General features: G+C 47.3%; 1 protein-coding gene across 3 annotated transcripts in view; it reads right to left on the bottom strand.

Annotated features, from left to right (window-relative positions):
- Nep2 (M13 family metallopeptidase neprilysin 2) overlaps positions 1-27889 on the bottom strand; it is a 122994-nt gene that overhangs the window by 26597 nt on the left and 68508 nt on the right. Inside the window, exons 1-8 of one of the 3 annotated variants that reach the window (XM_055065581.2) lie at positions 23732-23859; positions 22958-23091; positions 18594-18635; positions 7886-8625; positions 7000-7086; positions 4890-5518; positions 4097-4161; positions 3327-3378 (exon numbers count right to left, since the gene is read on the bottom strand). In XM_055065581.2, coding sequence (XP_054921556.1) covers positions 3327-3378; positions 4097-4161; positions 4890-5518; positions 7000-7086; positions 7886-8625; positions 18594-18635; positions 22958-23091; positions 23732-23820 — 1838 coding nt within the window. In that variant the 5' untranslated portion in view covers positions 23821-23859. Of the gene's footprint in view, positions 1-3326; positions 3379-4096; positions 4162-4889; positions 5519-6999; positions 7087-7885; positions 8626-18593; positions 18636-22957; positions 23092-23731; positions 23860-27889 lie in introns of those variants that run through there. The other 2 variants (XM_055065582.2, XM_055065580.2) reach the window with 2 other exon arrangements.

Consider the following 27889-nt stretch of genomic DNA (forward strand, 5'->3'; position numbering starts at 1 on the left):
AATCCCATAACAGAGATACAACGTACTTAAGTACGTTTCAGTACATGACCCAAGCAACGAGTGTACACCGTCGGGAGTGTCCCGTCATTCCTATCCAGCGTGTGCGCCGTGGTCTGTATGTGCAAGGATTCTAGATGCTGGCCTGACGCAAGCTTCTCTTCCTCGGCCAGAACACGTGTACTTGCCAACGTGTACTTGTAATCGCCAACTACCAATATTGTGGCCTGTAGATTCCACAAGCTCAGCAAGGGCACTCGAGACCACGTGCCGTTTTTGACATCATACCCATGCTGTTTCACACGTTTCTTGAAGTCACCTGCCTCGCCGATATACTTGTAATCACAGTTCCTGCACTTTCTGGCGTAGACTACAAGGGGGAAGTTTTCTGTGGCAATTTGTCTTAATGTTTACTAAAACGTTTCTTAGTTTGCGAGTTGGCACATGCGCAATTTTGACGTCATACCTGCACGTAATACGAGCGATGGTCTCACTTGTGCCAGGAATATATGGAATGTCAGCCCGCTGTCATGAATGCACAGTATTTCACATTTCGTTTTCTATATCCCTTAGCTATAAGAAGTTACTTCAAAGGAGGTAAAAATGTGATAGCCTTTTCCACGTCTTCTCAAACGTGTATTTGCTCAACAGCAATATAAACAACAATGCCAACATGGTCGTGTTGTCCTGAAAGCAGCTTTCACGGTTTCCTTCGTCATTCCCTAATACTACCGTGTTACAAAGCTTTGAAATTTTAGCGACTTCAACCTTACCGCTGTTTCTTCAAAAATTCTCGACCCGTATTCACATAAAGCTATTAGGCTAGAATTGTTTGCAAAAGAAAAGTACCGCCATCCTTGATGCTGGACATAAGGTGGCCGGCAAAAGGTGAAGTGCACTTATGAACGGGGCCCGTATTCCCAAAAAGTTCTTGCACTGAAATTGTTCGTAAGAGAAAATTCCAGCCCTGGTATAATGATGGACATGCGATTAGCGCAGGTGGCCTGCAAATGTCAAAGAGCACGGGATGAGGGACCCCAACGAGGGACCGAATTCACAAAGCATCTCGATCGTTCGTAAGTACTATTTGCCATTGGCCGGCTGCCTTCGCTAATAGTATGGCCTGCGCCAGTATTGGCTGCAATTTTCTCTTACGAACAATTCCAGCGTAAGAACTTTTTGTGAGTAGAGATCAAGAAGCTTTGTGATTTTGGCCTCTGGGTTCGTAATCATAAATTTTTTTTTTACTCTGGTCAAGTTCGTAAGAAGAAAAACCGTCTAATCGTGGCATCGAACATATTATCAAAGGCTTCCAGCCGACAACTGAAAAAAAAATTCTTACGAACTAAAACCTTTGTGAATTCGGCTCCTGATCTGTTACGGGGCATTGGCGTATAATGATGTAAAATAATGAAGTGAACAAACCGGTGCTCAAGAAGGCGACAAAGATTATGCGTTCTTTCCTGCGTTCTTGTAATTCTTTCCTGCCTTAGTAAACTCATTGAGAAATTATTTGTTAAACGTCTTAATAACTACTTAACAAAGTTTAAATTGCTAGAGAACAATCAATTTGGTTTCTGCCCTGGAAGTTCCACGAATCTAGCTTTCTATCTCTAACTGACTACATAAAAATATGTATTGATTCGGGAAACTTAGTCGGGTCTGTATTTTTAGACTTCAGTAAAGCTTATGACACGGTTAACCATCAAGTCCTGTTCAATAAACTTGACTCTTATGGTATAACTGGTCCTGCGCTAAGATTCTTAAAAAATTATTTACTTGACCGGCCATACACAGTACATGCAGCAAATACTTTCTCAGTAACAACATGTATTAACCAAGGTGTACCACAGGGATCAGTTCTGGGCCCTTTGCTTTTCATTTTATATATTAATGATCTTCCGGATTCTCTTAACTCCACCAACTACGTTCATTGCATTTTATATGCAGATGACACAACCATATCTTCATCTGAAAAATCTGTTGCTACTCTTACTTCTAAGCTAAATATTGCATTAAGTAACATTATAAAATGGTGTAGCAACAATTACTTAGTTCTTAATCCTCTAAAAACTAAATTTATGTTATTCAAAAGTGCTCAAAGGGCCTTAACTTCTATTCCTGAAGTGAAGCTTGGAATTCATTCAATTCCCGTTAGCACCGATGTCACATTTCTTGGCATACATCTTGACCCTAACCTTACATTTCGCTCTCACTTCCAACATCTCAAGCACAAGACTGCGTTTGATATACGTGCATTAATCAAAGCTCGCCCTTTCTTTTCTCGTGAGGCTCTGCTAGCGTTGTATTATGCGTTCATTCATAGCCACATTAATTACGGCATTGTTTCATGGGGCAACACGTACGCTTGTCACTTATCATCAATTCAACATATCCAAAATCAGTCAATACGCATTACCACTTCTAGCTCCATGCAATCCAATGTCTCTTTGTTACTTCGCGCGTATAATATCTTGCCTATTAATAACTTGTTCCAGCTTAACATACTCGTCTTACTCCACAAGTTGCTTCATAATAACCTTACATTTCCGCTCATTGCAGTTGACCTTTTGCAGAATAAAAATATGACCAGATTTGCGGCTAACAACAATTTCTTGTTACCCATGGTTCATACCAATTACGGCAAAAAAACATCTTCCTTCGCTGCAATTTCACTTTGGAATGAATTACCATCAACCATAAAATCATGTACTTCTCTTGAAATTTTTAAAAATCACCTTAAGCATCATTTCCTGCGATAACTTAACTACGATCTGGCGGTGTACCTTTGACTTTTATCTCACATGTCATTTCTTGTATTTCATCCATGCTTTTTTCCGACTTTCTTTTATAACGTGCTTTTTCGTGTTTGATTGTAAATGACATGTCTAATGATGTATTTGATCTGTAGATGTTGTTTATAATAACGCTAATTTGCTGACTATTGATGTCACCACCAATGTTGTTATTATTAACCGAGGGTACCACTACAGTTCTTTCACTTTGGCACCCTCATCTGTATATTTGTCATGTAATTACTTCTTTTTTTGGAACCAATAAATCTGAATCTGAATCTGAATGACGGTCTGAGAGCTAACTACCAGCGATCTTATGCCCTCTATCGCTATGTCTTTTTTGGAGATGGCATGTATGTGGCACCTCTGACCAGCTTTCGTTTCCGCGATACATTGGTGCAGCCACAGGTTATCGGTTGTGCAAGGCATCAGTAACATCTGCTTCTTGCTCATACGCACTTATATTTAAAAAAAGGCCGGCGGGACGTAGCGATGCATAAGTGTACGCACAGCAAGCTTGATAGTGGGGCTTACTTTGGCCGATCCTTGGAGAAGAAGGCGCCCTGCAAGATGCCGGCGGGAAACTCTGCGCATGAAGAGTCAACAAAAGGCAGCGGTCAACAGTTGCCTCGTGGAGTCATGCGCAACGCTCGTGCCTCAAGTGTGGTTCTGGACTTAATAAGGGGCAGCATGTGGAGCTTATGACCACACGATCGCCACCTTTGCGTTCGATGATGTAAGCAGTTCTCCTTCCCTAAATCGCCGTATAGTATTCAGATGCGCTGCTAATGATACTGCTCGCTCTATTAAAATATGCATTAAAACGCTAGGAGTTACATCATAATCTGGTTGCACATATGTCTTTACAGCGAAAGCGAGAAAATATAGAGGGTAGAAACCTCACTGGTGTTTTCAAGAAGAGCGCAGAGTTCAGGCTTTTCTGGCAACTAGTGCAAACCATGAAAGTACATAAGTCAGATACCTGCATGTAAAGGGTGGACAGCGAGATCGCAGAAAATCGGAAACCCGTTAATATGGCGATTTTGAGGAATTGCTCACGGTGCATTTGACTTCGTCCGAGCTGGCCTTTAACAGCGATTTCGTCATCTGTTCAGCTAGAGCAGCGGCCGCGTCGGTTCAACATTACAGCGACAGTCCCACATGCAAGTGCCGGAAATATATGAGAAAGCAAGCTTGCAAGCACGTGCTTCGGTTTAGACGAGCGCAAATTTTTCTCTTGACAGAGTGGCAGCAGCAGAGGATTGTGCCCGAGTTGCGCGGCCGTTGTACGTGCTCAGACTCACCGATGCAATTCTCCAAGCTGTTGTAGTAGGCGTTCACCACAGCCACCTGGGCATGCTTCTTCCATCTGCAAACAAAGTGTCAGCGATGAGCGAAGCTCCCGTCCTGCAGCGTGCGAGCCAGGCGTTATCGAAATATGCCTTTCAGCAGGAAAGCATGTCTTGCACAACACTACGTGCATGATTGAGAACGAAGCAGCTCAACGAGGATCTAATGTCTGCGCTGTTGTCCCCACGCTCGTTACGTAATGAACATCTAACGTATAGCTTTCAAGCTCATTGTGTGTTTTCCAATTATTCCTTGCTATTCACTGCCGAAACCTGCCAGCATATGCTAAATGAACAAAAAAATATGCCTCGTCTACTGTAGGTTACTTCGTTATTAAAAAATAGTACTGTGCAGCTATAACATATGTGTGTTTGTGTGCAGGGGGGTGGGGTGTTAGACACTCAGTTGCGAGCTAACTGCACATCATTTTTGTAAGCTTAGCATATGTCCCAGAGTTTTATTATCGCGGCTGTTTTCGGCGTGCATCGATCCAATGCGCAAGCAATAATGAAAGCACAGAAAAGCACAGAAACCGTAGCGTCGGCTAAAGATGATGCACAGTGTTCCCGGACTGCGTCGCTGCAGCAGTTCCGTAAATTGCGACATTCTGAAAGAGCGAATTCAAGAGGACGGCTGCAAGCAGAGAGGCGACAAAAGCGACACTGCGTCTGCCTGCCGTCGTTCTGTTATCCGCGCTCTTTCAGGATGTCGACGCCCAATCAGTGTAGCTGAACTGTTTGCACTCACTCTCCCTTGATGTGCGGCTTGCGCAGCTGCCCGAACGCGTAGTCTGTGGACCACTTGCGCAGGCGCATGATGTTCTCGAAGTAGTTGTCCGGCAGCAGCTCCACCTTGGCATAGTGATCCTCGACGAGCCCGTCGTTGAGCAGCTCGTCCGGGTAGCCGATGTAGGGCCGGATGGCCTGCGCCTTGGCCCGCGCGCGCTGCCGCGTCTGCTCGTCCATCCAGTCGATTCCGTCGAGGATGGCGAGGAACTCGCGCACGATGAACTGCACCATGTCCAGGGCGGCGCCCTTGGCGTCCTCCTGGAAGAAGTGGCGCACGTACAGCGACGACAGCGCGATGCCCAGCGAGCCCGTGAGCGAGCCCATGCACTGCTCCCAGCGCGCCGTCTCGCGCGTCTTGCCCGTGAGCACGCCGTTGAACTCCTGCAGCCGCTCGCGCCACGGCTTGCCCAGGCTGGCGTACGACTGCAGCACCACGCGCCACACCATGTAGTTGGCCAGGGTGCGCGCGGGCGTCGTCTCCAGCAGGCTCTCGAAGCGCTGCACGAACTCGGGCACCACCACGTTGATCGGCTCGTCGGCGGACACCGGGTCGACGAGCAGCGAGTTGAAGTAGCGGTCCCAGTCGATCTGCGCAAGCGCTCGGCACTTACTTTCTTTCTTACGTGAACGCTCTTTTCCAGAGCCGCATAACTCTGACTAAAGCGCAAGTTCTAGGCGCAGATTTTGGCTATTTCGGCAGAAGACAGCGGATTACGATGGCGCGTATGCGCTACTGTACGAGCCATGGCACTGCTTTCTGCCATCATGTTACCAAGAAAAAGAAACCCTTCAGAAGTCCGGGGGCTACTGAACTGACCGCAATACTCCTCTCCCCGCCCCTCCCTCCACCCCGCTTTTATTGTGGGCAAATTCAATGTACCGTGCGCTCTCCCCCGCTACGTGATCGTCTCCTATAACGTGTCTATAACGTGTCTATGACAGCTGCAATCGCGCAGCAAAAGCCATATCACTGATTTTATAAAGCTGAATCACGGCTTTCGTGCGCACAAGAAACTCCTGCAATATTTTCACTGTCGTCCCTGTAATGCTGCCGATACAGAAATGGGGAGCGAAGAGCCTATAGAAGTGCGGTTCATTCAGCAAAGCTTTATGAAATACTAGACGCCCAGTATTTCACAACGATTTCCCTCTCTATACGCTGCACTCAAAGAAACGCTTACAATGTGCAGAAAGACACGAAAGGCATTCGCGTTAGTGGCGACGTGCACCTCATATGCAGCACGTATTGAAATAAGCTGATGGAGCACGCTACCATATTGCATCAAAGAAAATTACGCTTCTTGGGATTTTCTCTATGTTTATGAATTCGTCTGTACAGTCGAAATAAAGGTTTTCTGGGCCCTTTGTTTTCCTTGATACATATATCTACATCTACAGGATCTTATGACACCGCCCCGCTGTATTTCTGAAATAACCAACCACATTTAGCAGCTTCACTGCACGTCTACTGCTGAAGCGCAAAACCAAAACAAGAGCACCTGCGTGAAATTAAGGGATATTTTGGTATGTTTTACTGCCACAGCACGAGGTCGCGGGATCAAATCCCGGCCACGGCGGCCGCGTTTCGATGGGGGCGAAATGCAGAAAACATCCGTGTACCATGCACTGGGTTCAGGTTAAAGAGACCCAGGTGGTCAGAATTAATCTGCAGTCCCTCACTATGGAGTGCCTCATAATCAGATCGTGGTTTTGGCACGTAATAGCCCAGAATTAAAGAAAAAATATATGTAGTCAAGCAGTTAAAAACCGATTCTACTAATTCCACGCCTGAAAATACAGCGACATCTGAATTACTTTACAAGCTGCGCGCGAGATGCCAGGCCCGGTCATCTTGCAAGTAATGCAATCGATTGAAGGCGGGGCCCTTTACAAACTTTGCGTGGTAGATATATTAAGCATGAATCAGCAACAGTAAAAGGTAAAGCAAGGCAACTTTTCTGAAACTTCAATGATTATATGCAGTAGAGGATCGCGCATGGTATAAGCTCCAATTTTACCGAGCTTTTCCATATGCTTGTTTTCAATACGGGCAACTGCTCGCTACTTACTTTTGGAGCCAGCTTCTTGAGGTCGCTCAGTGGCATCTTATTGTACAACTTGCTGATGTTGCGCCGCTCTTCGCGCGGTGTCGAGTACTGGAACAAACAAAAAAGAAAAACAAAAAATAGATCGTGAGCCGAAAGATTGCAGAAAGTGTAGGTGACAACGGCGACGCGCTTGTTGGAGACATGCTATTTTTCGTAAAGCATATATTGAAATTCGCGTAAGCCAGCACATTCCGTGGGTAATCTGGTGCGAGGCGAGAAGCGAGAAAGCTAGGGAAAACAAATTGACATTTATAAGCAGCCGTTTAATCATAGACTAGTCTTGTTAGATGCTGCGCACCCGTCTTCATTCTGCGCCGTTTAGCACTGCTTGGAAACACCTGGAAACGCCTGTTGCACCTGTACACGAAAACACCTGACGAAATAGCCACTCTTGTACAGTGCGGTAGAATGTTAGTGAGAAACGCTTTAGTGCGTCGCTCTGTCTTTCCTGGAGCTACGTGCACTTGGCTGAAGCTATCTGAACGCACTGCAGAGCTGTCCGGGAAGGTGCCAGCGCCACCAGCCACAGGTAATCTGTTGCAGTGTGGGGCGATCATACACCTGCCAGAGGGGGAAATTCGAACGTTCCCTGCTCTCACATGTTTCCTTGAAGAGTGGACTGCACTTCACATGCAATAACATGCTGATAGAAAAGGTCGTAGAGCTTTTCAGAACCTGGAGTGCGTGTCTGGGCACGTGCTAAGAAGAGTTGCGCGTGCCTTCGATCACACTATACACCACTGTTAGCGATACATTACAGGACAACCATAGTTTAGACTAAATAACCATCACGTCCACTGCGACAAAAGAAAGCGCAGACAGTATATAGTGCCACCACATAACCTACGTTGGCGAGCGTGATCTCGAAAAGCAGCGCGTCCTTCAGCTCCCTCTCGGTGGCCTGCCGGTCCGTGGCGCCGAGCAGCTGCGCGGCGTCCACCATGAGGCGGAGGTAAGCGGCCACGGCGCTGTCGTTGAGGCCGCGCAGCAGGTACGTGCGGTCGGGGAGGCCCAGCGACGTCTGGTCCAGGTCGATGATGTAGCGCGTGTTGTTGCGAAAGTCCGGGATGACCGACAGGTCGAGCAGAATGTCGTGGCTGTAGCCGAAGCCCCGGTACTGGACCAGCGCGTCCAGCCAGTGGAAGCGCGACGCATTCCAGGCGGCGCCCTCGACCACGGGCCAGCCGCCCAGCTCGCTCAGTACTCGCTTCAGCGGAGCCTCGGCCGTCGAGTCGATGAGGGTCGTGTTCAGGCAGGACTGGTACATGTACTTCATCTTCTGCACGAAGCGCGGCTCGTTCCCCGCTCGCACGGGTTCTTCAACGAGCGTGCGCAGCTTGGCGTCCAGCTGGTCCTGGATGAGGGAGAACTGCGACAGCGAAGACTTGTCCTCGGGGATGATGTGCTTCTGCACCCAGCCCCCGCAAGCAAACTCGTAGAAGTTCTCGCACGGGTCCACGCTCTGATTCATGTTCTGCAGCAGCGCCGAGGCGGCCTGCACGCAGCCGGGCGACAGGCACAGCTTGGCGTCCTCGCCGGCGCCCATCAGCCGGTCGGCCTGCGACGGCAGCGCCACGCCCGGCCGTGCTGCGCACCGGCCATTGACCGGTCAGAGACGGTGTGCGCTAACGCCGGCCCACCGAATTGCGCGCGTGGCCAATATTGAAACAAACACTAGACCCGCGCAAAGAACGAAAAATCACAAGCTGCTCATTGTCCCTATAGTGTAGGGCTGTTTGTATCAGAAATGTGCATCAACTAACTCACTCGTCGCGTTATTCCGTTGCAATGAACGGTGATTGTGTTACTGCTAACAAAAGAGAAGCAGCAGCTTGGGCCAGCTCACCAACCGCGCTTCCCACATTTTCCAGCTCGCCCGTTTGTGCGAAACAATGATTTGTCATTATACATCAGATTGACATCTGATGACTCTTTTTGCTAACTCCAGATATTGTTGCTGCTTTCGGTTAAGTGGGCAATTAATTTATCGCTGCCATCAATTTCTCTGACGAGCTTATTCCTTCCTTGGGGAAAGCAATTGCAGCAGATGCGACAGGTTAGCGTATTGTCCATAACAGGACATGCGAAAACAAGAAAGCGAGCTATTTGTAATCAGATGTTAGCTCCAAACTGGGTCGTTGATCGACCGAGTTACGCCTGCGTCATTCGTGCATCGCTTTCGAATGCACGCGTCGCCTTACTTGTGCCGGTTGGCATCCTGCACGGCCATTATGCCGTACGCTTGCTTTGGTGCCCGAAAATAACCCGAAGACTGTCACCTCGCATTTGTAACCCACTCGAGTTCGCACTGTCAATAGACACACGATTCTGTAAAAAAAAAAATAGAGAGAGAAAAAAAACGAAGTAAACGATCCTTCACGCAAAATGCGAAGTTCGAGAAGCAGGCTTTCTTCGCTCCATTACTTGACGAACCGTCGCCAACCGCCGAAAGCGTGCTGTAATTCCTACTTCTCACTTCGCCACCAACCGAGCGTATGTTACGGTGGAACACACTTGCTCGCAAAATAAACAAGCTGTGCCATGGCACCTACAATTTACCTTCCGCTACGGCGAACGTACTGTTACAACAGATCCACTAGTGAACTGAGCACGCCCGTCTTGCAGATCGCAGTTTGTTTTCTTCTTTTTCGTTTAAAGTCAAGACCAAGGCCGTCGACCCCGCGGTTAGAAAGTAACTGGTTCGATGACGCCTGCCCACCCCCACTTCCCGTCTCTGGGGAAAGAGAGCGCGTTTCCCGTGCGTCGTAGGAATGCGTCGCTGGCATCCACAAAAACAAAAAGAAAAAAAGTTCATCTCGCAGAGGTAACCTGTTTGGTCAAAGAAAAAGAAGCGCAAATTTACAAAAAGGAATGGTTACACCAACTACGTACAGGAAACAGCAAGGCGTAACTGAAAGTCATGAATATAACAAAATTAAGGAAGGCCAGACGTCGGAACATGAAATAACTCAAGAATCATAAACAGGTAAAAAACACCGACTAAAGTGTTTACCAGAGGTGTTTAGTGTGTGTGTATGTGTATATATATATATATATATATATATATATATATATATATATATATATATATATGGGCCAAATTGGCCCACTGCAATTTACGAGCGCCAGATGAAGGCTGCCGAAGGCCGATAAAAATTGCTCTGCAACATGCAAAGTAATTTGTACGTTACAGATGGATATTTAATAGCGATGGACGGTCACTTTGGGGGTAGCAGCCAATGAAAAGCATCGTGAACTTGGCCCCACAATCGCTGCACTTTTTCGTCCTCGCCCTAAACTTTCGCGTTGCGTCGTAGGCAGGGCACCTGAGTAGCGATCGCAAGAAGAGGTCAGGTAACGCACCCTCGTGCCTGCCCACTGGTGCCATCTGCAGCGTGGCACATGACCCTTCGAAGGTCACATGCAGGCCGGTCACGCGCTTGGTCAACGTGACGCGCGTAGCGGCGACGCGTCGAATGACGCAACGTATCACCTCGAGGCGTTCCGCTGAGATGTGCTAACAGCGTCAGCCAGTACCTCGCACAAAGAGGCACGCGAGAACGTATAATGCCATCGATGAAAGGAAACAGCCGCTTCGCCCGCACACGCAAGGCAAGGGTGTTTTTTACGCGTTGGATTAACGAAACGCAGTAGACTGCACGCCTTGCACCCATGGCAATTACCGCGCACGCGACCCGCGCGAGACGCTGGCGCAGCAGCGAAACAATGCGGTGCAGGCGGCCTTCGCCCGTCGTTGCTGCCGTCGCACGACGAGCCGTTTGTCGCCGCTCTCTGAAAGTGCTCGCTGCGGATGCGGCGTGTCTCCGGCGCGTTGTGCCCTTGTTGCGCATGCGTGCAAAGCGCGTGCAACGGGACGTTCCGTGCAATCGGCGTGACGTGAATGCGGACGCGGGACAAACCGTTTCTTCTTGGAGGACACGTGCCTCCGGAACAGGGGCCGAATTCAGAGAGCTTTTTCTTCGTAAGAGCTGTTTGCCGCTGCCTGGCCGGCCGCCTTCGCTAATGTCCGTCATTCTGAGTGGCTGGCTTCTGCTCCTCTTACGAACAATTACAGCATAAGAACGTTGTGTGAGTACGGGCCCAAATTGCGCCACTGGCAGTTCCAGGGCAGGTGAGGGGACTGCCTGCCCCCTCCCCCCATGTCCTTTTCTTTATTTCTTTAGATATACAGGAATTTGTGTGCCGACAATATTGCACGCGCTGTGAGCGCCACCCTGACGGACCTTGAAGAGAATGGCTTAGAGATTTAATTCCGACAAAAGAGGCTTAAGAAAGCAAAAATACATTCTCTTAGCGTTCGAACTTCGCGTTTTCTTCACGTGCCAGTAGGTATAATGTTACCATCACTTCTCTTATATCCACCGCTATTCTGATATGCGTCTACGCCAAAGCAGCCTCCGTCATACTTGAACGAAACACACCAGGAAGCTTTAGATCGGGCCATGCTCCGTGGTCCCTATTCAAATACATGTATAACGCAGAAATGCTTTCACGAGACAACCGTTGAACTGGTTTAAACGAAATTTGTTGCAATTTATAGAACAAGTTAAACTCTATCAACTCGCACAAGCCGAAGTTTGATTTAGGGCATCAAATTCTGTACAAAAGTTACAGGAAATCGGAACCTTTCAAAATTGCAGAAGAACTAAGCTTACAAATTCATAATTCTGCACAAAGAAACGGTATCGCAGTTCTGCGAAGTGCCTCTGTTAGTGCACATAAAGCGGACAAAATTGATATACAAATTTACAGCTTACTTGAATTTGTTACATTGTTTACGAGAGTTTTGTAAATGTCCTACTCAAATATTGAGCGTCAGGCATGGTCGAGCGGCAGAAATGCAGTCTCCTAAAAGCCAGTTCCTTCTGTTAATGCAGGTTGCCAAGCAATTTATTTCTGCTACTCGTACCATGCCCTGGTACTATGTATGCAATAGCCAAAGAATGTTTCGACGTAGTAAAGCTTTTGCTATTGAGTGGTGATGTAGAATTTAACTCTGGTCTGATTGACAGTGCTTCAGACTATTCTAAAGAACTTAATAAAACTTAATAACGTCGTAAAAGAAACCAATGCGCATGCGGATGCGTGCCACAATTAACTAAAACGAATGCTTGATGACGTCAAATAAAGTGAGGCAGTGCTGGAACAAACAGTTGCTGATATTAACACAAGACTAGCGGCAGTTGAGACCAGAGTAAACACTCTGGATCAGTCCACAAGTAACCGAATTTCAACAAGTTGTGGCTGATGCTATTCAAAATAAAAATGTTGATATACAAACACGACTTAATGATTTCAAAGATAGGTCGCGGCGAGATAATCTGATATTTTATGGTGTAGCTGACTGCGAAAATGAATCTTGGGCTCAGTCGGAAGAATGAATCTGCGGTGGCTTGTCGCCACCTCACTTGGCGCTCAGATACCTGCAGACGAAATTTCATGGGCACATTGGCTTGGGTAGCTATGTCATTAAAAAGTGCCGTCCAATAATTGTCAAGTTCATCTCCTTCAAAATAAAAGATGGCATTCTTGCGGAGAGAAGCAAGCTAAGAGGCACTGGTATGGCAGCAAGTGAGGACTTCTGCGAAGCAAGGAGCACTGACTCGCAAAAAGCTTTTTGATTTGGGAAAGCCAAGTGGTGGGCATTATACTTTGTGTTACAATCGGCGTTTAATTAATAAAAATATGCTTGACACACTGCGCTCAAACAGATAGCGTTTGCGAAATAAATCAGAGAACTGAAGCAGCCACTAAAAACGCCCACGCGTCAAATCCGCGAGTCAATAGCATGCCGTAACGACTATCGCACGTAACTACGCGGTCTTCAAAAGCTAACCGAGTTTCATTCATTTTTACTAATATTAGAAGTGTTTTAAACAAGCGAGATGACTTGCCCTCGCTGACAGCTGAGTGCTCGGATGATATAGTCGTACTAATTGAAACGTGGTTTTCTAGCAAAATTCTAAACAGTGAAATTCTTTATCGCAAACAAACATACAACTTTAACAGATCAACTCGCACTACAAGAACGGATGGTGGCGTCGACACTGCAGTATCGCTCCAGTTCCAGTCATGTCTAAGCCCCACAAATTCCATCTTGGAAGTTGCCTGCGCATGCGTCCGCTAGATCACCGTGATATAATTCTGTGTGCTTGCTGCCGGCTTCCTCGTTCTTCTAAATCTTTATGCAATGACTTGCATGATACGCTACATAACCTTGAGATTCGGTACCAGAATTCACTTATGTTTATTTTGGGCGATTTAAATTTCCCGAACATTGGAAGAGTGGCGGTGCCAAGGTATATATGCCGCACATTCGAGATTGAAGCGTTTATTAATCTCTGCACAGTTCTTAATTTGTATCAGATTATCTATATATGTGCCTGCTCGAACTACTGCTACTTACTGTAATATCTTAGATTTGGTTTGCACTACTAATCCTGGCTTGGTTTCTTCTATTCATTATTTAGATGGGTTAAGTGACCAACCGTGTGACACACTTTATTTATTCCCTTCAATCGAAGCGACGACACTTTGATCTTAGCCGATAGGCCGAGAAACGATGGTCGAAGTGACGAATGTCTTCTACTAAAATAATGAGAGATTACACCAAATCTGAGTACGGTGCCATTAATGACCGGCTTGACATTTTCACTGAAAAAAAAAAAAAAAACTGTCGAAATTGTTGCGTAGGAGTGTGGACGTGAACTAGACAATTTTCGAAAATAAGATATTATCACTAATTGTGAAATACGTGCCAACTCATTCTATTCAAGCTGCTTCTCTCTCTCCTTGGTTCACGGCATAATCCTTCGTTTACTAAATAAAAAAAGAAGCGCTTGTGCCGTAAGGTATCATCATCTGATACTCCTGAAAGCTGGGCAGCTTGTCGATGCGCAACGTTTCACTATAAAAATGAGAGTGTCGTGTCAAAACAACTTTTTCAGCAACACCCTGTCTTCTCTTTTTCAATGCGACTCTCGAAAATTTTGGCATATTCTCAACGGTCCAAAAAAAAGAAACACGAGATAGTGATTCGTAATGATCAGCAAAAGGCTATTCTAAGCGACAGGTGCTGCGACATATTGCAAAATGTATTTAAATTAACATTTTCTAACGACATTAGCATCGTCCTGCCTAAGTTTGACTGCCCTGATTTACGTATTATGGATCCTGCTATCATATATGCATTCGTAATCTTTAACCTAATACAAAACCTGAAGAACTCTACACCTGATTCAGAAGGAATCACCTCACCATTTCTGAAACAAACCATTACATAGTGTTCAATTATTTCGGCACAACTTTTTTCGCGCAGTCTTTAGAATGCCGAGTGTTACCCAGCGACTGGAAGGCGGGGAGGGTGATACCTATCCGCCAACAAGGTGACACAGCTAACCAAACTACAGGCCCATATTGCTAATCAGCGTCTCATGTAAACTCTTGGAGCATGTTACCAACTCGAATCTAGTTGCCTTTCTAGAATCAAGTAACTTCTTCAGTAGCAACCAGCATGGTTTCGGGAAATACTTATTCTGCAGAACTCAACCTTTACTTTTTTACTAACGAATTGTTTTCTTCTGTTAACATCTTCTGTTCTGAAATGGATCGAGTGCTTCTGAGACAAATGAACTCAACACGTAAGTGCCAACGTTAATGACTAGCATATTTGTTCCGTAACTTCTGGTGTGCCACACGGTACTGTCTGCGGCCACTCTTATTTCTCATTTATATTAATGACTTACCTGCATGCGTTTCCTCAGCTGTTCAATTACTTGCTGATGATTGTGTAGTTTAGTTGACCATGTAGTGACTAACCAAAATGACTGTGCCTCTCAGTCAGACCTAGATAGTATTTCTTCATGGTATAGTGACTGGTCAATGAAACTAAACATTATCAAACACAAAATAAGGAGGATTTCGCGCAGCAGTGTTAATAAATATCGTTCTCATACTCTCTTAATGGCTCGAAATTAGTCTCCATCCGCTCCTACAAAGATCTTGGTGTGCACATTTCTAATAACCTAACATGGCATGATCATATTTATTATGTAATTAGCAATGCAGACCGTTTGCTTGGTTTTTTTGTGCCGTAACTTTTCTTTAACCCCCGTTTCAATAAAACTAACACTACAAAACATTACTTAGGTCCAAACTAGAATACGCATCATCAATCTGGGATCCCTCGTCATCAGTGCTCATTTCTTCTCTTGAGGCCGTCCAGGACCATTCAGCTCCTCTTATTAACTCCAACTATTCTCTATATTCCAGCGTGTCAGCAATGAAGTATTCCTATAACCTTCCTAATCTATTTTGCAGAAAAGAAGTTGATCGTCTCTGTATTTTGTCAAGTCTTATTCACTAACCACGATCTCAAGAACGCTCTCTTTACTGCGCCATCCTACATCTCGTCACGTGTTGATCATCGTTTTAAAGATCAAGTGCCGAGCTGCTGCACCAACTTTTACTTTCATTCATTCGTGCCAAAGACGTGATCGGAATGGAACCACCTCCCTGTCTCCATCGCCAGCAACGCTGATCGATCTTCATTCAAGACTTGCATCTGCAACAATGTACCGCAACTGTATCACCTATCTCTAACTCCGCAATGGCAGTGAGAGTATTTCAAATTAACCAATTAAAATATGATTATTTATTTATTCATTTATTTATTATAGTTTAGTTGATTAATTAATATTACCTTTGTATATCTAAACAGTGTGCAATGCATCCATTTTCTTCGCTTTAGGTGTCTTATTAGTAGCAGTCTAGTTAATTTTGATACCGTTTTTATTGCTGATTTAGAGTTGTAAACTTGATACTAGAGCTTTCTAAATTTAGAAAATTTAGAAAAATGTAAATCTACCGTCCAACCGCTCCATCACGAGACAATTCTGTTCGCCTGTTTGAGCTACACGACAACGTTCAGTATCGTCGTAATCTCAGCTCAGATGGCCCAGAGCTTCTGCTTGTCCTGCCGCGCCATCTACGCTCCAGCGTTCTTCACCAGCTTCACGACGTACCAACTGCCGGTCACCTAGGTGCGTCGCGTACATCCGTCCGCACCTGCCGTCTGTTTTTCTGGCCTGGCATGTACCGTTCTGTGCGCTGCTACGTCGCTGCTTGTGAACGCTGCCAACGCCGCAAGCGCCCTTCAGCGCTGCCAGCTACAACCGATTCATATCCCTGCAGAGCCATTCTTCCGCGTCGGCCTTGACCTTCTAGGCCCTTTCCCTACGTCCATCTCGGGAAATAAACGGGTTGCGGTCGCAACAGATTACGCCGCGCGCTTCGAAATCACCCGGGCATTGCCGACAAGCTGTTCCACAGGTGTCACTAACTTTCTCCTCCACGACGTAATTCTACATCATGGCGCCCCTCGGCCGCTCCTCACCGGTCGTGGGAGGTACTTCCTCTCACGAGTGGTAGATGACCTCCTTCGTGCCTGCTCCACTGAACATAACCTCACCCCCGCTTACCATCCACAGACGAATGGACTGACCGAGTGCCTGAACCGAACCCAAACTGAGATGCTAATCATGTATGATTCACCTGATCACCGTGACTGGGACAGCACGTTACCATTTCTTACCTTCGCGTACAATTCGTCACGGCATGACACCACTTGATATTTCTCGTCTTATTTACTGTTTGGCCGACATCCTGCATTGTCATTCGAGACTCTCCTTGCATCGGCCTCTCACTCGCCTACTGAATACGCCAGTGACGTCGTTAGTCGAGCCTGTGCAGGTCGTCAATTTGCCCACGACCGACTCTGTGCTCCGCAGGACTCCCAAAGGTCCCGTTACGACAGCCGACACAGAAGTGCGCACTTCATGCTTGGCTCTCTGGTCCTCCTACGGACCAGAGAGCCTATCAGAAAAACTCCCACGTAACACCGGGCCCTAGGAGGTGATGCATCAACTCGGTGACGTCAATTAGGAGATTATACTCCTGGGCCCTGTTTCTTCTACCTCTTCGCTACCAATTGATGTTTTTCACAATTCCCGGCTGAAACCCGATCGCCCTTCTAGCTCTTCACCTTCGTAACAAGCGCCAGGACGTCGCTTCCGCTAACGGAGGATGACGTTAGGGAGTGATTGATACATGAATGAACACGAGGTTTGGCAGAGTGATGAAGATGACGATGAGATCGCTTGCACGTGGGCTGGATCAGACATATTCTCTTGCCCTAGCTTTCTTTGTAAATAATTTGTAAATATATGCTTCGCTTGCAACTTGCCTCCGTAACAATATCGATCGCATAAATTGAAAATCATCTTCCTCTAGTCGCTCGACTTTAACGTTTTCTTTTAAATGCAACAAGTCTCATCAAAACTGGTGCAGTGGTTTTCCTCCCCCCCCCCCCCTCCAAAAAAAATTATCCATTCCCATGTATTTACATTAGAGCTCCCGAGCTAGAGCCTCCTTAAAAGCACGGAAGCTTGGGCGGGTGTGCAAGACATGATGAAATAACTTCAGTTTATCCTGCGGACATGTGCCTTGAATATGCTATAGTGCTATAGCGTAGATATATGTTCCTTCCAGGGCATTCTATTTTAGCTCCTAACCTGTGTTTGTTAAAATTAAGCCACTAGGGATGTGTTTGCGCTGTACAGGTTAAGTCTGACGGCGGTTGCATGTTTCCGCTAAGCTAAAGCCTTCTAGTGTCTCAAGGGCGAAAACGTGGCCCAAATAATACCGCAACCAACAATCATTCATCCAAATAAACACTCGCCAGAACTACAAATTGCGTCATACGTGAACTGTCTTCTAATTGATAGTCACCGTCAGTCCCCGTGGTGACAGTACATAACGCATTGAAAAGAACTTGCCAATCTTGATATATCGTTCACAGCGTTCATTTTTTGTCATGTCAGCATGTTATAGTATTGAACAAAACGTAACTTCCGATTTAAGAGAGCGTTCACCGGTCTAATGGAAGGTAATTACGCAATCGAGCCACTTTCACACGCTGAAGAAAAAAGAAGAATACACAAAATTCTACAATTTAACAGAACAGCCTGTTCGCAGAGTATGCTGTATGCAGTACAGTGTCTGTTTGGAACCATATTAACACGGCAACGAACTTTAGAAACGACCACCAGGGACCAGAAAGAGTCCACAAGATCTCGCTCTACCAATTTCAATCCTGCCCATTCACCCAGTACGCTTTGTCTAGTCGCGTTTCAACGGCGAATTATAAATAGCAAGCCCGATAACGCAAGGAGGGCACGGTTGCAAAAGGCAGATCTAACTCGACGCAAACAGACTCGGCAGATGTGCGGGCAACACCTTACCTAGTTTATGGATGACCAATAAATGCACCGCCCAACAGATAGTCTATCCTAGCGAGCGAAGCGGAGGAATGAAAGCGTCTTCCCGCGCAGCGTATGTAGACCCGACCCTACTTTTCCACTATGCGTGTCGGTGGCCGGTAGCCCACTGCGGTCCGTTGGGCGACAAAAGGTGCGGGAACTACCGCAAGGCTTCCCCGCGTATGTGGCACCCGAGGAAGGTCTCCGTGCAATTACCTGCTCGGCCCGGTCGGATGCCAAGCCGTAGTCCGCCGTAATCTGCGGCAGAAACGCGCAAGCCGCCATTAAAGCACCGCCGAACTCCACGAGAATGCAAAGTCTCAAAGGAAGATCCGCACATTGTGCCACCCTTAAGCACTAAAATCTTTCAGCTCTATAAGGGAATAAAACAGGCGGTAATATTGGGAACCGAGAGCTTAGTTCCGAGAGCTTTCGTTCGTTAGTGCCACTTGACATTTGAAGGCCGCCTTCGCGAATAAAATGTCCGACATCAGGATTGGCTAAAATCTTACCCTATGAAATATTGTTGCGCGAAAGCTTTCTGTGAATACAGGCCCAGATTCGCACTTATCATAAAGGACTCGCGACCGTGCCCGGTGCACAGTCAGCAACTGACACGTGGAGTAGCGCAATCATCAATTGCGAACCCTTGATTGATTGATTGATTGATTGATTGATTGATTGATTGATTGATTGATTGATTGATTGATTGATTGATTGATTGATTGATTGATTGATTGATTGATTTTTTACGTTCCAAGGTGACGCTGGGTCCATTAGCGACGTCGTATACGTGGATGGCTCCGCACTAAGTTTGACTATCTGAGGTTCTTTAACGTGCAATTAAATCTATGTAGACGAGCATATTGCAACTCGCCACCGTCGAAATGCGCTCACTCTGGTCGGGAATTGAACCCGCAACTCATTCTCAGCAGCTCAAAGTCATAGACACTGCGCCATCGTGGCCAACAGAGCAGCGAATTCGACGACTCCCGGTTTACTCGACTCCAGGGCCAGTCCTCCCCCCCCCAAAAAAAAAGTCCTTGCGCTCGTAACAGTTCGTAAGAGCAGGTGACAGCAGGTCGTGATGTCGGACATAGTTAGTGAAGGTGACCGACCAAAGGCAAGCAGAATCTAGAAACGAAGAGCTCCGCGAATTCGGCCCAAGATTTGCGTTTCCGAAGACCGTGCGCGTCGTGTAATATACAAATCTTGGGCCAATCTCCGCTTGGTAGGTTGAACTACCTAGTACTTGGTTTAGAGTTACTACCTTTGAGACTGCGCGCCCAGGCTGGCCCCTGTCCGCGATTAGCTACCGGCGGCAAATGTGTCGTCGCTTATTATAGTGAATGTAGTTCAACGCAAACTCTGCATCGTGTATTCGGCTCGCTGCAGCCCTGTTTATGCCCATCATGTGCCTGCAGCTTACAGACACCTCCGACGTTGTATACTATCCGCGATATTTTGGAAACCATAACCATCAGTGTAGTCTCTTGCTCGTCGAAAGAAACTTCACCGATCGGAATAACAAGCAGAAAAGCCGGAACGCTTCTGCGTTATCACTTGCTAGTCTACAGCAAATTAAATGTTATGACAACATCTATAGCACATTATACAGGTGCTCATCGCGTCTACATTTCCTATCACAGCATCAACAATACGAAAACACCAAGTTTCCTAATGACAGCCTCCTTGCTTGCGTCAACCGCGTAAGCGAGAGCGCCTCGTTTGCTTTCCCAATGACTGGACGTGGGCCAGCTCTTCCGGTAAATTAAAGAACGTGCATGCACACTCAGATACCGCCGCTGGCACCTGACGCGCGTTTCACAAGAACTGAGGAAGAAAAACATTCGAGATGCTTGCGGATATTTTTCACGGAGGCTCTGCTCATGTGATTCGTTATCAAGGGCTCTTGCGTGCTGCCGTTTTGTCCGAACAAAACAATTGCCACTATAGGTTAAACGCACGCTTCAGTGGAACATTTCGGCGGCTTTATCCATTCCTTGAATCTAATGGCAGTAATAGCTTTTGTACGAACGTGGTGTCCAACTCCTTTACTTTTTCGCTCGATTGAACTGTCAGTCATTGTTCACGCATCATTGCTGGTCAAACGTTCGCTAACACTACTGGGTGGCGCCGAATCTTATGATGAATTGCTTTTTGAAAACGTGCCCAGTACTTGGCTCGTATTCACACAAAAAAAAAAACACTTCGTTTACTAGAGCGCGTCGCGAAAGCTTTCGTCGCGCCCGATAAAGTTAGCGAACTTTTTCCAAGTCCATGTGCATGATAAATGACAGACGGTACCGGCAAACGAAAAACTTGAAAAAGATTAACATACTTTCTTGTATGTTTCATTTCCTTCCCGGTTTCTATATATTTTTTTCTTTCCTGCACACTGCTCAAAATTAATTCCAAGTGCGAAGACAACGAATGCAAGCGCAAGACAAGCAGAGAACTTGCATAAAACCACACATCAAACTAATATCAAATGGAGAAAAATATAACTACATAACATTTCTATTAAGGACTAAAACATAACGGTGTAATTAGAAGCTGAAAAGGACTACCAACGCTAATTTATCCTCTTTTCGTTATTTGGAATGCAAACAATCGAGCACGAACGCGAAGACAGTGCTCGGTGCAGTGTTCTATTTCGCCTATCGTTATTTGTGCTTGTTTTCTAACAACCATGCATGCGACAAACCGCCCGGCTATGCACTTTTATTATCTTTGCGTTCTTCCTTGTCTGTTAGTTTCATTCTTGATTTTTCTTTCATTTTATTTATCATAAGCTTTATTCACATTTGCACTAGTATATGTTCGTGACAGTAAAAGTTAAATGCTGTCGAAGGACTCAAGGACTACCAAGGGAAATATAAAAAGAAAGAAAAGGCGCAGATTCATTGTGCGAGCCGCAAGCAACTAGTTTACACCAGCAGTCAGTACGCAACTGTAAGCTGCTGTGTGGTTAAGAGACAGGACTTTGTTCCGTCCTTTAAGGTCCCTTTTGTTCTCGAGCCCTTGCGTACCAATTAGTTTTCAGTGACATCACCTGTTCACTTTGGTGGAACCCGCGCACAGAACATATTCATTTTTCGTACTTTCGGTCAGTTATTTTCTCTCAAATGTCGCATCATCCAGGACACCGAGAGCTACCGACCGAAGTGACTGGCGCGAGTGGCTGTGCAGACAGGTCTGAAGCAGCGCTCCTGATACGACGTAACCGCGAACAGCCTTGGCGCGGTTGTTCTGAAATAAAGGCACGACTATCCACGTAGAGGCGGGCCTAATCTTCGGACATAATGATCTCGCAAGCTGTCGTGCAACACGTCCGCGCGGTCAAGGTCCCGCGTACAGCGACGGAGGCCGGCTGCCACGCTTGCCTAGCAGAGCACATCTTCCTCGACTCGCAATGATTTCACGACGCCGATGAGATTCCTGCACGCTTGCCGCGTAACCTCGCAGGTCGTCTTGGTTTTCTCAAGATGCTGCTCTGTACACCTGTAAGGGCAGAGCTCTGGAATATTGCCGCTGTCAGCATGAAAAACGCGCCACAACGTTCTACACACGAGCAACAGAGGGTGAGCGCAAGGGTTCTTGTAGATGAGCTTATATAAGGCAAGTGAAAATCTTTTCATGAGCAAGATATAGACAAAGACTGCTCATCTCGTTATGCCCGTATGGCATTATGACCGATGTGCACTTTAAATGTCACAGGCTGTCAGGCCACTGAACTTTCAACCAAAGAGCCGGCTCAGGATCGTAGATTGCGGCTCGTGTTTCATGCTCGGGGCATCAAAAAACTGTGGGGTGAGAAGTGTTCTCGCCTTAGCTGGAATGTATAGCCAGAAGGAGCAACGGAGATCAATCACATCACTCAGCCGCTGCTCTCGTCATCCGTGACAGGCTGTGCGAGCTAACGTTACAAACATTTTCTTTTTTCTTTTTCATTACGTTTTTGTCAAGGTTAATAAAAACTGAAACTCCGCCGTCCCTTCCTTTTCTCTGCGTAATTTCTCTGCTTGAAAGAGCTAGGAGCGAAGACAACAAAAAGCTTCAAACAATTCGCTTTGGTTTTCGGGCCTTGTTGGCACCCTCTGAGAAGCTCTATTGCAATATGTCATGGTTCCGGTGTGGGTCTCTTACCCTGAATTATCACTTAAATTTGTGTGCAGCTTGTGGGCGCTGCTGGATGTGCTAGAAATAACGGAGAAAATTGCTGAGAACGTAATAATATGCCCGTTGTACATTTGCTTGCATCAAGATTGACTGGAATTTGCTCCCACCAACCATTCTAGGGTGAGAGGTCTTTGCGAATAGCGGTCCTGCTTAGAAGAGAGCCTGCTGACTCTTTTCTGCATCTATAGTATTCTAGATCACTTGGCCCAACTTGAAGCATGGCCGCTATATCAGCTCTTGTTTCGCGTCTTGTACACTGTTTATTTTTTCCACGTTGCCCCTCGGGCCACAGCGCAGTCAAGCAGCTAAAGGTTAATGCCTGCCCCGTTCTGTAACAAGCAGTGCGACTCAAACGCTGTACTCGACGAGCCGTGCAGGTCCGCTGCCTCTGTGCTCACCGAGTCCTCGCTGGTAGTGGTAGCCGAGCACCGCCAGCGCGGCCGCCATGGCGAAGAACATGAGCAGGGCCGTCGAGGCGACGCCGCACAGGGCCCGCTCCAGCCGCGTCCGCCGGTGCCACCATGGCGGGTTCCTGCGCAGAAACAGCAGTCAGCAAGTGGCCCGCTTGGAACGCTCGACGCGCAGTTAGCGCCTGGCAGCCCCCAAATAGCGTGCCTGTCTAGAAGAACGTGTTCGTGATTTCGAAGCAGAATGCACCTAGTGCGTGTGTACCGGGCAATGTCGGAAGCAGTGTGATGTGCGACCTCCATGACAGACGGTAGCAAAGTAACGGTAAACGATATCCCCCTCCCCCATTCTCACTGACGCAGCTGTCCTAATAGTAAGAAGCACATTCCCTGCTCGCCGTGCTCAAAATACCATAGGAACGCTGTATTATCTGCTACACAATCGACTAGGTGGCTAACGCACACAAGTGTTCTGCGGCATCATCGTCGAAAGGCTAGCGACGGCATCGGTTCTGACGGAGAAGCGCGGCACCTTGTCTCGGTGTCAGCGGGAGCTCGCACTTGCGAACACCTCACAAACCGACGCGCGATATGAGAAAGGGGCGTTGCCCACAATGAGCTTTCTTCGACGCTGCGTTCCCCGCGACGCGCGTCACACTTAGCAGCGGCAGCTGCGATTATAGCGGGCCAGTGGCCCGGAGCATCGGCGGCCCTGCGTATTGAACCAGCCGACAGGTGCGTCAAGCGTCGCTGACGCATCCTCACGGGCATTCGTCGGTGATCCGCTGCCGCGGCCCGACGTCCAGCAGGCGGAACTCGTCCTCCCGGGGCTCCCGCGGTGCGCCGGCGTCCATGGCGGAGGCCTCGGCTCGCTGCTTCCCGCCCCCCGGTGGTGAAGCGCGCCCTTCGCCCTCTTCGTCTTCCTCCCCTGCCGCGCACCGCTGGCAAAACACGCGTGACGCGCCCAGCGCCAGGACTCGACGCCTTCGTCCCGGACATGACGCAAACCGTCGGCTCCACACTGCTCTACGATTTGATTATATTTAAGTACGCAACCAATGCTCGCTTGTCAGACTTCCACATTTTCCTTGCTGCCTACTTGTCGCCTCAATCGAGAAGGGGGCTGACAGATGGAGTAGCACACTGTGGTATAAAGATTATAAACAGGGATAAAGTGCACAGAAAGGCAGGCCAACGTTTCGATCGGAGGACCTATCTTCGTCGAAGTCATTTATGTTGGTTTAGTTCATTTTACACATAGAGGCAAGAATAACGAGGCATTAGAGAGGTGTTTTGTTTTAACAAAAACAACAGGGCCCGTATTCACAAAAGGCTCTTACGTCAGAAGTGGCCGTAAGAACAATTTTCATCCATTATACATGTTATTACCGAAGACAGCCGACGAATGGAAGAGGTCACTTACAAACCAAACACTTTTAAATTCGGCCCTGCGTGTTTTGGGAAAAGATCAAAGGACTGAAAAAATAACATACCTTGCTAAAATTTATCAAGAAAATCGTTCTGAAACAAGTAGAAATTCCTTCACGGCTGAGTAAGCATATATACAGCAGCGTCCAAAAGCGAGGTGAGGTTTCTCTGAAATGAAATGTTCGATGTGGAGACATTTACTCAAGTTGCCGAACCCGGTGCTTCTAAAATATTTTTTCCTTAAAGATGAAAGACGGCAGCAGAATAATAAAAAATATCAATCGTTATTGCATTTTCCCGAACTCAAGACGCGGTTTTCTTCCTCTTCGTCACGGTGTTACTGCGCCCGACAGTCTCCACGTGTTCTGCATCGTTCGGTTGCAGGAAAGGGGCACATCGTTTCTGATCAAGTGGCGGAAAGCTCAGCTTTGCTCATCTACGCGAGATAAGTATCCTAATAGAAAGACAACCCATTTCTGAAGAAACCTTGTTTTGTAGCAAACGGCGAGTTTTCGCAAGTGCCCAGTGTGCATAGTAGATCACGTGCTGCTCCTCAGTAGCGCAGAAATTTAACGCGATAGGATACTCCCCAAAATACTATGAAAATCGCTCACCGACCGTACGGCATAATCATAAGCGCAATATAATCTAATGTGCAATAAAGTAAACTGCAAGTAAACGCTGCAAGTGATAAGTGAAAATACAATTAATGTGGACGTCACGCAAATGCCAAGAAAATAACCGACGTTCTTTCAAACTAAATGTCTCACTTCTGCTTCAGCTCTTTGCTGCTATAATTACTCTGTGGCTTGGAAGGCAATCCTCTGAGGCGATTACCTTCGGCTTCCTTCTAGTACATCATGTGCGGGTACCTTGCTAGAGCACATCATTCTTAGCATATTTAACCATCACGTCCAGCAATTCGACCACCTATCCCCACGACTATACAGCTATCGGCGACACACGTCGACTCAAGATGTGCTCCTCCCAATTTCCGAACAAATTATTAACAATTTAATCACAGCCCAACTGCGAGCCATACTTGCTCTTGACGTCGAATAGGCGTAAGACTATGTAACCCGTGACAGGGTGCTGGATGAACTGCAACGGACAGGTTGCGGCACACGGTCCTGTACAACTATATCCGCGACTTCCTCCGTGCACGAGCATTCACCATGAATGTCGGCGGCGCGCTACTTCCCTATCCTTCCCTCACGCTCAAACAGGAACACCTCAGGGCTCCGTACCATCCCCTACATTATTTAATTTCGCCATGTTTAAGGTGGACCGCGCACTGCTGTCGATAAGGGATGTTAAGTACATAAGTTATGCAGATGACGTCACGGCGTGGATCAACACAGGTTCCTCTGGCCACATTCAAAATACCCGATACCAGGCGGCAGACGTTGTTCAGTTTGCGGAGAAATTGGCTTAAAATTCTCCGCTTCTAAATCTGAACTGAACCTGACGCATCGTCCAGGAGGGAGCCACCTCCACCCCCCCCCCCCCGAACCTTCTCATCAAAAAAATATTCATCACTCAGCAGGGAGTGGACATCCCACAATCCACCAGCATTAAATTCGTCGGCCTAAACATTCAAAAACACGATGAAGGAGCCACCACCATACGGCGCCTGCTGGGGCAGAGAGAACGGACGCTTGACATGCTCCGTCGGGTAACTTCTCATGATAAGGCACTTAAGAAGATGGACATGCTCCACCTCTGGGACACCCTCATCACGCTAAGCTACCACCACCATTTGCCATACACTAAGCTAACGCAGCCGCAAACTGAACAGCTCGAGGCAGTCTACTGCAATGGCATCAAAGTGGCCTTGGGGCTGCCTCTCAACATCAGCACATCACTGTTAGACAAAATGAGGCAGCACAACACATTGACAGAAATAATGTCTATTCACCGCAGGAGGCAGCAGCTCCACCTGGTCCTCACGTCCTTGAGCCAGGCCATGATATTAGGAAAAGGGTCACGGCGCCACCGCCAGAAATAGCCCCCATTCCGCCAGAGAAGCGGCAACTCCTACACATCGCTCCTCTGTCTCGCAATATGCACCCCACTCGATATGCCGAAAGACGATGACTGCGTGTTCTGCACCATATTAAACATCTTCTCAGGTATCGTAACACGCTCTGCTTCTATAGAGACGCCAGAACATCAAAGAAACGCGTGGTCATAGTAGTTGTTGACCACCATGGACACAGAAGCGACAACTGACCCAGGTCTCGCTAAGACAGTGGTGAACGCCATACAGCACCTCCCATCCCTCTCTCTTGAGGCTGCTCCGATATTTTTCACTGACTCTATGGAAGTGGTCAGGCGTCTCCGAAATGACAACTTTCCAGCCCGTATGGCTTCAGCCATCACTGCGTGCTTATCCTATCTCATCGATATCATATGGATACCAGGACACGCTGCAATGCCATGTCATTACACAGCTCGCCAGCTAGCCCACGACCTGTTTACTCTGCGTTTGGCATTGTAGGGCCTGGCCAGCCAACGGACAGCCTTGAGCGCTCCCCTATCCTTGAGTCTTATCGCATGCTGCGCCGTCCTTTCCCTCCTCTCAATCGGGCCGGTGACGCTCATCCGACAGACTCAAACGAACACGTTTTTTACTTGTGCGTAGCGCCATACAATCTATGGAGGCGCGGGGCCTCGTCCGGAGCGTGCGCACTGTGGAGGTTACCCTAAAGCGCCCCACACACTCTAGAATTGCCCGTTTCCCTTACCTCATCTCCCCCCCACTCCCTCACTCCCTCATCGGCGGAATATCAGCGCTTCCTGCAGCCGCCATTGAGGCGGCTCTCAAACAGCATGACAGTGGACCTAAGCAAGATGAAACTTTTCTTCACCGGTTGTCAGTGGCGCCCTGGCCTTGCAAAACGACGGTATTCCACAAAACGGCAGAGACGCCATGGACTAAGGGACTCTAGTTGGAAGACCATCGGCAATTCGAGCTGAATAATGTTTCTCTCTTTCTGTCTCTGTCTGTGTGACGCGAGGTCGTCATCACGGTTTCATAAACGGTGCACCTGTTCATACGACTGTGTAATTTCACGATTCAGCTGCACCTTAGTCTGCGAAGAATGGTTTTGGAGGGTTTAACTTTATCTGGGAACTAACCACGATTTTCTACTGCCAGTCTATTGTTTTCGTGGTCGGATCCTGAAGATAGTGCAATATAATTCAGCGATAAGAAAACACATGGTGGTACGGTGGTAACAAGAGTGTTCTGGCATTCTTCCCTTGTAACAGCTAGTGTTTTGAAACGCTGTCGCTGAGGTGCTGCGCATCTGGTAGAATACGCAGACGCTGTCCCTTGATACGCTCTCCCTCCCCAGAGGCTGTCACAGACGCTGGACGGAATTACGAACAGGTCCTTGACGAAATGGCATTCGAAGAGAGAAATAGAGCTTGATTATAGCAAGGAAGAGGCGCTCTTTTCTGCAGCCCTTTAGGAAGCACGTCTCAAGACCT

Source organism: Dermacentor andersoni, chromosome 3 (genome assembly GCF_023375885.2).
Source record: "Dermacentor andersoni chromosome 3, qqDerAnde1_hic_scaffold, whole genome shotgun sequence".
Lineage (NCBI taxonomy): Eukaryota > Metazoa > Arthropoda > Arachnida > Ixodida > Ixodidae > Dermacentor > Dermacentor andersoni.